This window comes from Scaptodrosophila lebanonensis, unplaced genomic scaffold, assembly GCF_003285725.1.
Source record: "Scaptodrosophila lebanonensis strain 11010-0011.00,11010-0021.00 unplaced genomic scaffold, SlebRS2 tig00000001-arrow-pilon, whole genome shotgun sequence".
Lineage (NCBI taxonomy): Eukaryota > Metazoa > Arthropoda > Insecta > Diptera > Drosophilidae > Scaptodrosophila > Scaptodrosophila lebanonensis.
Window position 1 is genome coordinate 1522017 of NW_022060529.1, and position 11316 is coordinate 1533332.

The 11316-nt window shown below is 39.6% G+C and overlaps 1 protein-coding gene across 1 annotated transcript; it reads right to left on the minus strand.

Annotated features, from left to right (window-relative positions):
- Positions 1-1547: 1547 nt before the first annotated feature.
- LOC115633789 (COP9 signalosome complex subunit 7) lies at positions 1548-10479 on the minus strand. The gene is made up of 5 exons (XM_030531266.1): positions 10021-10479; positions 9709-9961; positions 2132-2352; positions 1904-2060; positions 1548-1775 (listed from the first exon to the last, which is right to left on the minus strand). Exons 1-5 carry the CDS (start codon positions 10201-10203, stop codon positions 1753-1755), a joined length of 837 nt encoding a protein of 278 aa, XP_030387126.1. The 5' UTR covers positions 10204-10479; the 3' UTR covers positions 1548-1752.
- Positions 10480-11316: the final 837 nt, after the last annotated feature.

Below are 11316 nucleotides of genomic sequence, written 5' to 3' on the forward strand. Positions count from 1 at the left end.
AAAATTTAAATATCCAGTTTAACATTAATTAGCATCAATATCGATTAAATAAAAAATATGGCTAGAATTTGAATATTAAATTTCAAATTAAATACAAGAAATGAGTATTTGCAATTCAAGTGCATCTCATTCAAAGAGACCGACTACTGCAGATAAGAGTTAGTTTTATTTTCAAAGCGAAAGTCATTGAGCACAATGTTGAATAATTGGAAACACTGTACAATTTTTGTTTCAATTGCGTGCGCTCAAAATTAATCTTTAATCCATTAATAATTACCATTAATTACGGGGCTACTGAGGAGTCGAGCCCCCAGCAAGTAAATTTGCTGCTAAAGCTTACATAAACAATTTAAAATGAAAAGCTGCTAGTTTTTATACCCTGTGCCCAAAGTGTAAAAGGGTATATTAGATTTGTGCGAGTGTACATGGAACACACAGAAGTAAATACGAAATATGGTTATTCTAGCTCTTATACTTTCTGAGATCCTTGCGTTCATACAGACAGACGGTCAGACAGACAGGGCTAGATCGACTCGTCTCGTCATGCTGATCAAGAATATATACTTGTATACTTTGTGGGGGTGTGCCACGCCTCCTTCTGCCTGTTACATTTTCAGCTCCCGCAAACCCAATATATTCTTGTAAATTTCATGTACAGAGTATAAAAATACAGAATTGATAACCTGCTCCTTTTTTGAAGTCGGTTAAAAAAAGCCCGCCCTCACTTATCATCTCGCTTTTGCGAATGCAAGATTAGATCAGTGATTCATATTCCACTCTCTTTACGGCTGATACCCAAAACTTCGAGCAATTATTTTGACGCTCTGTACAATTACTTTCTCCACAAAAGGTAACAACGGCCCCCCTGTCCACCCTTGCCAACGCCCTTGCCACCAACTATATCAGCTAGTTAGGCACAAAAAGTCGTTACCAAATCATACAAAACGTGCCGTACACGCTCTTGCTCTATACGCCGCAGCTCATTATTTGAATCAAAATCCATTCTGTTTTTAAAATGTTTTCACTATTTATCCAATGTACCCAATATTTCAGAATAAACAAATCTTTCACCATAAATCAAGGGTATTTTTAAAGAATTTTAAATATTCACGCATACAAAACGATACAAAATATTTCTGGCCATTTGTTTGTTAGCTGCATACATAATTATCTGCAGATAGACACTCGCACAAATACAAATCGAATAACAATTAGTCTAGTGACTCTTGTTACTCCCCCCAAACTACTGATTAAACAATATCCTATCAACCTTGGTCGATTACATACATGGAAATTCATTGTCCTTGCGCGCTTCGTCAATATACTTTAGAGATACTGTTCATTTAGGGGCCTTTTACATTTGTCCCGTTTTCAAATATTGTTAGCCATGGACGCACAGATTAATGCGAATGTTCATAAATTCAATGATTTTGAAAAAGCAACTGCAATTTCGCATTCGAACTGAAAACCTCAAATGGCAACAGTTGTAAACAAAAGTTTAATTAAGCTTCGAATTAACGTGAATAGAAACACATGTTTGCACAAAATCACATTTCATAGATTTTATTTTTAGTTAGTGCATATAAATATTTATTCAGAATGCCTAATGATGAGCCCGTTTTCGATCTGTGTGGGCAAATGGGTGTGTTTAAAGTCTTTAATAAGTTACAGTGCTCGTGACTATGCCGAGCTGGGGCTTTGAGCTGCATTGGCCCTAGTCCTGTGGCCCCTGTCCGCTCGGCTGGCCGGCACTCACTTGCTGAACTTCAGGCCAACTGAAAATGGCGGAAAAGTAATTAAAAGTGCAAACTATAGACTTAGCGCGCGCGCAATTAATAATTAATCAACAGGCCAAGTTTTTCTGGATGACAGTTACGCAATTTTGCGGAAAATTTGTACTCACCGGGTCCTGCGCGCGGATTCTTCATCTTTGACGGCTTCTTGCGCAACTCCGGCTGACTCATGTTGCTGCCGCTCGGCCCGGCGCCATGGGTGTCGATCTGCATGGACTCATCGCTGTCGGAGGCCTGACTTTTCAGAACTTTTTTCAAGTTGATTAGCTGCGGCAAAGTGGAGACGAAGCGAGAATGACAGTGACTGGACATTTTTCGTAATGGAAGTTGCAACCCACCTCATGCTCGATGCGCTCCTTGTTGAACAGGCGCTTGGCCTTCTCTGCATTGGCGTACTTTATCTGCATGTCTATGCAGTTGGAGACTCCATCACAGGAATTCACCCAGGCCTGCAGAGTCTCTGCTATTTTGCTTGTGTATCCCGGCGGAATGTCCCGACCCTGTGCGTAATCCACCTCCAGAATGCGAGTGTTCTGAAACAATTTGGCGTGTATAATGTCTGTAAAGAGAAGAACCGAAGCCAAAACGTAACGTAACATCAATGTTGCACTTCATAACAAATTGGGCCGATGTTGCAGTAATTTTTTGCCAACAAATTTCAAAGCACCAGCATTGGCTTCAACTGCTCCGAAAGTAGTTACTGAAGTGGGCAATGAGAAGCGTTCAAAGAGTTACTTTGGTAGCAAGCAACTAAGCAAGTTCGTAGGGCCGTCAGTTAGTTGAAAAGTGCAAGACTTTCCGACAAGTACAACCGACCGGGGTTCTCAATACTTCTGCCATGCGCACTCAGGTAACGAAAGCAGTTGTGAACGAAGCCTTTCAATTGAGTTCTGGCTTAGGATACGCATCATTAGTTGGCTCCTTCTGAACTGGAAATCGTGTACAGTATGAAGTGCAAATCAAAATGGAGTGACTTGGGGGTGCCAGAAAAGTTTTCTGTTTGCATGTATTGTTTGCCGTGCTAATACACATAATCGTGCTAATACACATGTGGAAGACACACAAATATATTTAATTATGTTAAAAGCATAGGACATGACAAACAACACTGCCTTGCCAAGGTCAGGCGAAAGTTTAGAATAAGAACATTCAAGCATTTAGTACACTTGAATGCCTCTTGGACTCGACGACATCGAAAACATTAATTAAAGGCTACACATTGTAAATGAGGACATTGGATTATTTCGAATTTGTTTTCTCGATAATTACAGAGCTTAAACCAGATTTGAGTACTATAAGTATTTATTTACCACAGCCGGGGGCTTCGTTTAAGCATTTGAAACATAGTTAAAGTGATTTTATAACAAATAAAGGGTTAAATTTGTGCCAGTCTGACTCATGAATACCCTGTGCCAAGTTCAAATATAAGCAAATTTACAAAAATATTTTTGTAAAATATTGAATAATTCCAAACTAACTAATAACGTTTCAAATTATCCCATAATTTGGTTTTTCCCAGTAATCACAATAACAACTGCTAAAGCGAGATAATAGCTACACGAAGTTAAATCATATTATTAAGCTAAAAGTGAAGAATAACAAATCGACAAATCGAATCGAATCAATTGAATCGAGAACAGTGCAAAGATAAATCTGCAAAATAAACGTATACGTAATAATTGTTTGGTTGTTCTTTTATGGCTGCTGCACAGAGCTTAACAGATTAGCATTGTATTCGAACGGCAGCAGTTCAAATGAATACAATCCAGCAAATGCAATTTGATGAGATGACAGATGCAAGGACGCTGGACGGCCGTAGGACAGAAGTAATTAATTTGAAATTATTTCGCATTTGGCATGTGTTGTGCTCTGTAATGTTTGAAGCTCGCCGGATGCGTGTGGATTATGAAATGCTTCAGATCGAGCCAGTTTTCCTCAACTAGCTGCCTGAGGGCTTTTGACAGACCGATGATAAGCTGAGAAGCTACTCGTACACGAGCATAAATCGAGCGTACTGGAAGCGCATTGGCTATGGATGGCAGATGGCCATGGAAGCGGACTGGCCAGCCTGCTCGTCTTCCCCTTAACCCTATTTTGCGTCCACAAACTAGACGTTGTGCTTTTTGGCTTCTCGCTTCGTTTGCCTTCTCTACGATTATCTTCCCATGTTGTTGCCATCGCCTAAGCTCAGGCTAAGACTTTAATCGCCTTTTGCCGTTGACTTTATGATGCTAAAGCACCCATTGGCCTTGGAATGCTTGTCTTGGCTTCTCTCGCTTTTCTCGACAGAGGAGAAAGTTTTGTGTTTATGGGATAGACTTTTATCATAAATATTCACTCAAATATGCAACTGAGTATGCTGATAGCAACAGCAGATCCAATTTACGCACACTTTCGCTCATTTCCTTCGTCACCTTGATCTTCCTCCACACATACACACAGCAACAAAGCAACAAAGCAACACACCCACACACCCACACATCCATAATTGGCAATCAATTTTTTCTTAAACATTTTTTTGCTTCAATTAGTGGAAGAGCAGTAGCAGCAGCAGCATATATATTTTATTCAATTTAACGCCAAAAATTGTGCTAAAAATAATTGAAAAACATGACGAAAAGTGATTTAACAGCAGACGCTTTTGGCATTGACATGTGCCTTGCTTTTGCGTCAACACCGACGCTTGAATGTAGGTTGAAAAATCGCGCTATGCTGTTTTCTTTCTCTATCGCCCAAAGCGCACAGCACCATCAATCAAGCTTACTTGTGAAATGTCAAAAAGAAGAAAAGAAAAACCAAAAACGAAACCAAAACCGAAACGAAATTGCGCAAAAATTACGGCAACGACTCAATGGACTAATAATCGTAATGTTAAAACTCAGTCTCCGGCATTTGTTTCAATAACCGAATAATTAAAAAAAAATGTTGACCATTTTAATTATAAAACATTGTCAAAATGCCAAATAGTTTGAACACTGCAGGCTTTCTAGATAAATTAAATGTCTGTACTGGCAAAAAGTATGCACAATTTGAGCTGCAAATTGGGCCGCCGCTGACAGTGGCAGTTAGGGCTGCCATCCGGCAAACTGTCGATTTATGTGCAGCCAGAAAACTTATAAATTGAAAGTTGTCAAAAAAGACAGCAGAAAATGACTGAGACAGGCCGCCCTCGTCCTCGTCCTCGCCCTCGCAGTCGCAACAGCAGCCCCAACCTCAGCAAACTTCAGCCATCAATTTAAGCTATGGGGGAAAGTTTTCACCTAAAACTGCCAACCACCAGCACACCGAAACAATTTCGATGGTGACTGACTATGCTTACGTAGAGAAGAGCGTCGAAACTTTTTGCTGCACAACAATGTGATGTTGGCGCCAAAAAGTATGCAAGCATGCCAGATTGTGCAGTTTTATCTTAAGCGGCTTTTAGGCTACTGCACAGGGTGATATTTAATTTAAATTGCATGGAAATACTTGTAGATACGCATTAACGAATTGTTTTAAATACTTGTATACTAGAATAAATGAAATCCAAGAAGCCGTAAAAAGCAGTAGTCGTTTTGAGAAAGACCATCTGTTTGAACGCAAGGACCTTGGAAGCACAAGAGCTAGAATATCCAAACTGATATTCCAGTTTGAGTATTTAGCAAATAGTGTTTATTATTACTCAAATCTGACAGTTAGATTGATATATTGCCTTTGTGTTCTCCTCACAGGTAAACTCTAACGACACTCATAGTCATAAATGCAATATCGCAAGCAATTAATAAGTGAATACCTCACATTTGTTAAAGTAGTTCAATAGATTCGGTTTGCCGAATTGTGTTTTAAATGGAACTCATTTGAACAAAATGAATAAATACCTTTTAAAGTGTAATTCAGAATGAAGCTTTTGTTCAAAATTCAAACAAAATACACAGTAGAGTTTTTGTGTTTCAGAAAAAATAAGCAATACGAAAACAAGCCAACTCTCTAACAACTTTGATTGATTTTTTTTTCTGCTGACCGAAAAACCAGTTGCAATGTATCGGTTTGGAAATTGAAAAGCACCTGCTACTTTTAGTCAGAGAATAAGGCTCGCAGATAAGGAGCAATATGAGTAGTGAAAACTTTATGAAGAATGTTAGGTGGCAACAAGCCTTTGTAGGGCTAGGCGAATCAACGCAGCATGTAAAGCAATAAATAGTCCATAGCAACAGTTTAGCGTAGTCATCCATTTATGCAAGTCTAAGTCAAAGGCAGGCGCAGTGCGCAAAGGGACCAGAGCATAGCATTATGTGATATTCTCTTTGATGCAAGTAAACCCAGAAGAATCAAAAACGCCAAAGGTGCTTCCACACACACACACACACATATGGCCTCCTCTATAACCCTCCAAAGTTGGAAATGCTCTTCAGAATTTACTGCCACATAACGAGCGTTGCGTGCATAAGCATGTAATGCTCGCGAGATGTGGTGTGGTTGCCGATGCTGTGCGCGTACATGTGGCACCAATATTTGTCTGGTTGCATGCAAATTAAAAGGCATAGCATAGTTGCAAGCTGTCTATGAATACTCGGATGAAAAGCTGACGCTGTTGCATGCCCAACATATTAATAGTTTTGTTTTATAAGCAAGTCATTGCACGCAGTTTTTAAAATGAATACAAATAAAATTAGTGAGGTTTTCTTCACTGCTCCGTTACACATGTTTACATGTTTAAAATAAATAAATAAATAATAAATAATAAATAACAAATAATGTTCGGCCTAAGTAATTAATTATGAATATTTTAAAAATGTTATTTTATTTTCGATTTAATGTTTCCTTCAAAGGCTTTAAGAAACTTGTACTTTTCTAACGCAACTAAAAATGTGGTGCAAATCAATCACGGGGCTTAACAAAGAGCTTTCAGCAAGAGACAGCATCTCCATTGCTCTGAAATGCTACTCAGCCTAACGAATTTCAATTATAAAACGCATTTAATTATCGCTGGCCAGGGCGCCGCAGGGATGGCAAGACAAATGATGTTCTAATGGCCCAAACGTTTTACGGGAATGCAAAAAAAAGGTAAGAGAAGAAACAGCCCCTGGCATGGGGCGACCAAAGAGCAGCATTAGCGACACACAGTGCCTGAAGAGCCACAATAAATGCGAGTATCTGTGCTACCTGCTGCCTACTGTTAAAGCTCCTGCCCTATCGCCTGCCTGTAAATCCAGATTACAGCATAATGGTATGCAATGCTCTTGGCCCACTATTTTGATTGCCTGTCCTGGGCCGTCCCTTAAAAATGCCCCAATGATGTTAATGCCTATCATAATATAAATCTTTTTACTATCCTGGGTCCCAGCGTGTGCTCTTTGAAATTTATTTGCCCGACGCTTGGATTTGAAAGCAATTAGACAGGTGACAGGTAGAATAAACCAAGGCCAGCAAGCACCCCATGTTATTTATGAGCAGGCACAGCCAATCTCCCCTGCCTTGTTGTCACTTTATTTGTTCAAATGGAGTTTTTGCCATCGTAACAGCACTCGAGTTTCCATTAAAAGCAAAATCGTTTTATTCGCGCACTTTATTTATTTACCATTTACGACTTCCATTTGGATTATTCGCCTGTTTATTTACCAGAGAAGCCTAGCATAGTTTCAGGCGGATGTTATGCTAGCAATTCTCAAAGCGCTGTGGCTGTCATCGCTCGCGTTCCTGCTTTGTGGCCAGTCCGCCAAAACAATAACAACGCCAGCTGTTTAGTGAAGCGTTGCAACATTGCACAATGCAACCAAAGGCAACCAGGCAGCAGCAAACAGCAAACAACAACAATAATTGCTCCAGCAAACAGTTGTCGAAAGGCATTTTCCATATCAGCTAAAAAGTCAAGAGCAGTCCACAGCAAGTTTTCAAACCAATACAAAATTCCAAAGAGCTGCTGCATCCCCACCCATCATTCTGTTTTATAGAGAGATACAGAGTGAGAAACTAATTTCAAACTGACATATCGGGAGGGTGTGTCAAAAGAATTGATCTGAAAGCTAAGCCACTCAAACGCTACAATATTGAAAGTATGCAAAATTGAAAATCAAAACAAGTGGAAATGTTGCCCACGGCCTTGCCTGATATTATTACAGTAAAACAACAAAAAGCGCCAAGCAAAAGTTCGACGTATTCTCGCGCACATGTTAAGGCTGAGAAAACAATCTGCGCCAGGTGCGAGAGCAACGAAAAAAATGAAGGGAAACAAAGAAAAACATTAGCGCAAAGTGTTAGCACAGCTGTTGGCCAGTAAATGGCTTAAAAACGACTTTGCATACTTTATCGCGCAACTGGTGGATATATTGGCTTTAGCCTTCGTCTAACCGACCAGACGACGTCGCCAGCTGACCAAGCTAATCAAGTGCAATGAGTGCAACAGACAGGTTGGGGAAGAGCGGCCCGCGAGCTGAACACAATTTGTGATTTTGAAAAGCACAATTGGTACTGAGTTTTTCATTTCATTTGGCGCCGCCAACTTTTTCCTACTTTTTCCACCTCCAGATCTTTGGTTGCCCTAAACTTCTAATTGAAACGCGCGCTAACGAGCGATGACAAGGAGAAGAGCGCTAAAAAGTAAAATAAGAAATAGCATTTGATTTAATTATGCAAAATCAAGGAAAAGTGGACTACACGAAGTCAAACAGTTGGCAAGTCCAGAGAGGATACGAAAGAAGGCAGCCACTAAAGTAGGAATGATAATGGGACGAACAGAAGTCTGCGTTTATGCGTAAAAGCAATTCGTTATTAGTTATTTTGTAAAAAGAATATGAGCCACTGATTTAATGGCGCTGCTCCACAATTGTAAAGTAGCATATAGAATTTATTTAAAGCCTCTCAGTGCCTTTTATCACACTTTTGCGGTAAAAAGAATGCTTGAATACCTGTTTGACGTTTTAATTGCCTCTCAATCGGTTATTGTAACTCTAATGTGCTTTTATAATTAATGTATAAATAATCAAGATTAGGTATTAATTGGCTTTCTCATTTTATTAATTGTAATAATCATTGCAAATCGAAATAACCTTGCGCATAAACAATAATGAAATGGTACAAACAGCCACATAGAATTGTGTAAATGAAAGGACATCTGGCGACGACTAGGGAGTTTCGCGTAGTCCGGCCAATGTTTGTTTAAACTTTTTCAATTATCTACCCTGTTTGCGTTGCTTATTAAAATCTCCGTTTGCGAGTAATTTTTCACTGCCTTGCGGGTCATTCTGTCAAGTTTCCATGCATTCTACGAACGCACAATGGTGGACGCAGGAACGACCGCAAACAAACAAACACACGTGAATGGAGACACGTACTTCAGAGGTGGGGCGACGAATTAGGACTGAACATGTACAAGACTACTAGCGAGTATAACAAAGTGCAATTGCTGGAAACTGACAAAGGACGTTCACAGTTAGTACCTGTTGCGCTGTAGGCCAACGGGGGCACACCGACTACAGCATATTCCGGTCAATTTGGCTAGTCATGCGCAAGTCGCGCCGCTTTCTGCAACTTTAATTAAAAACTCGACAAAGCAATGCGTACTTGCAACAACACAGCCTGTTATTTTTAATCGAAAAAGTTTGGCAGGCAAAGCCCGCGAGTCTAAACGCAACTGTTGCTGTCAACGCTTACATCCCCACCCTATGTAATGAAAGCAGGACATGGAGATTTTGTGTCAATTTGGCACGCGCTTAGATGTACACCCCTTAAAGGGCGTGGCCACTACACTAATTTCAAGTTTTCATAATACCTATACGTTCTTAGCGTAAATACTACTATATCACTGCCACAAATAAAGAGACAGCTGGTTTCTAAACAAGAAAAGCCCAATCCAAAGTAGACACCCTTATAACGTGCTGGTGTTGATAAAAAAAAAAGTGGCCTCTTTAATGAAAATCAAACTACTTGTAGCACTTACCCGCATAGATGGCCTCGATGATAATGTCCTCGAGATGACGCACATTATTAATTTCCAACTCCTCCAGAAGTACGGAATAGGGAATGCTCTTAGTTTTGATGGCAAGCGAAACTATGGTCAGATGTTGCAATTTCTTCTGCATCGCCGGCGTCAGTTCTATGTACTTATCCCGCTCTGCGCGATATTGCTTGTAGGTGCCATAGGCAAATAGATTTAAAGTGTTGTAGTACTTGGCGTCTGGGCCGTCCTTTAGCTAAAGGCAAATGTGAATATGTTATTAGAGGCAAATAGTTGAGAAAACTTAAAATCTACCTCTGCCACATTAGGTTCAACCAAAAGCTCGCCGAAAACAAAAACATTCGGCGAAGATAAACATTGGCAAATCACATCTAACAAAGCAGCGCCACTCGCAACCTTGGCCAGTGTGCAAAACTGTTGCAGGAACGTCTCCTTGTTGCTGGATTCCTCGGCATCGAGCAGCATATCTTGTGCCATTTTTATTGTTTATTTTTATAACAAATCACGCACTTAAATTATAATTTTGGAAAATTCTTAGAGCACGAAAGATTCCGTAAACAGCTGTTGCGTTAGCAGTGTGTACACATCAAGAAATAATAAAAACTCGCCTAATTCAAAGCTGCCTGCTACACAACAATTGTGTATTTTTTTCTGTACTATGTTTATTATTCTGCCAACACGCGCAAATTCAAATTCAGGAAATTAAATTTTTCGTTTTGCTTACGTATTTAGTTAAAGAAATTATCTCTCCCCTAGGCCTTTCTGCAGTCTAGCTCAGAAACTTTAAATTTTGCGTCACTGCTAAATACGAAATTTGGAAATATTAGATCTGACTGCTTGAATAAAAACACTATAAACGATCACTAGTGAAATAGACGAAATCAATTTAAACAAGAGAGAACGCTACAGTCGAGCAAGCCCGACAGTGTAATACTCTGTACCCAGGTAAACTGCTATAAACTAATCATAGTAATTAAGAGTGCAGCGAACCATTTACCCCATGACCTATCACATTCAATGAGAATGTCCCGCACTGGTATATGCAGTTCTTATGTATTCGAGATAAAAGAATTATATTTTGTATTAGACATTTATCTTCCAAGATATTATATAAAATTGCAGATAATTTTTGTACTTAATGAACTTGTGTATTCAGATTTTTGTTTAGACTCGGCTTACTGCCTCACCGGTCTCACAAACACAAATTGTAATTTTCAGGAGCATTTACCCGAATCTGTCTACATTTGCCTTCACTAAATTGTGTGCCACATCTATTTAAGCCCTTTAAACTCAATTTGAAATTCCAGCAGCTTGATTTAAGGCATATTACACTTTAATTCCGAACGTTGCTTTGCTACAGCCGTTCACCCTTTGGGGAGAGAAAATAAAAATGCCGGTAGCAATGAACGAATTTCCTTGAGTGACTTGCCTGAGCCAACTTCGAACGTCCGCATCTTCTCGGCTATAAAGTCCTTTACTTGTTTGCACTTTTTTTGGCAAGTCTATAAAAAAGACAAGCACAGCGGGTCAGAGCTTGAAACCCTTTTATATACTCGTACACTGGACCTGCCGCCGTCTGTAAAAGTTTAT

Coding starts and splice junctions, on each gene's coding strand:
- LOC115633789 (XM_030531266.1), bottom strand. CDS start 10,203: ATGGCACAAGATATGCTGCTCGATGCCGAGGAATCCAGCAACAAGGAG. Junction 2,353..9,708: donor CATCGAGGCCATCTATGCGG/GTAAGTGCTACA, acceptor TTCTCTTTACAG/ACATTATACACGCCAAATTG. Junction 2,061..2,131: donor AGGAGCGCATCGAGCATGAG/GTGGGTTGCAAC, acceptor ACTTTGCCGCAG/CTAATCAACTTGAAAAAAGT.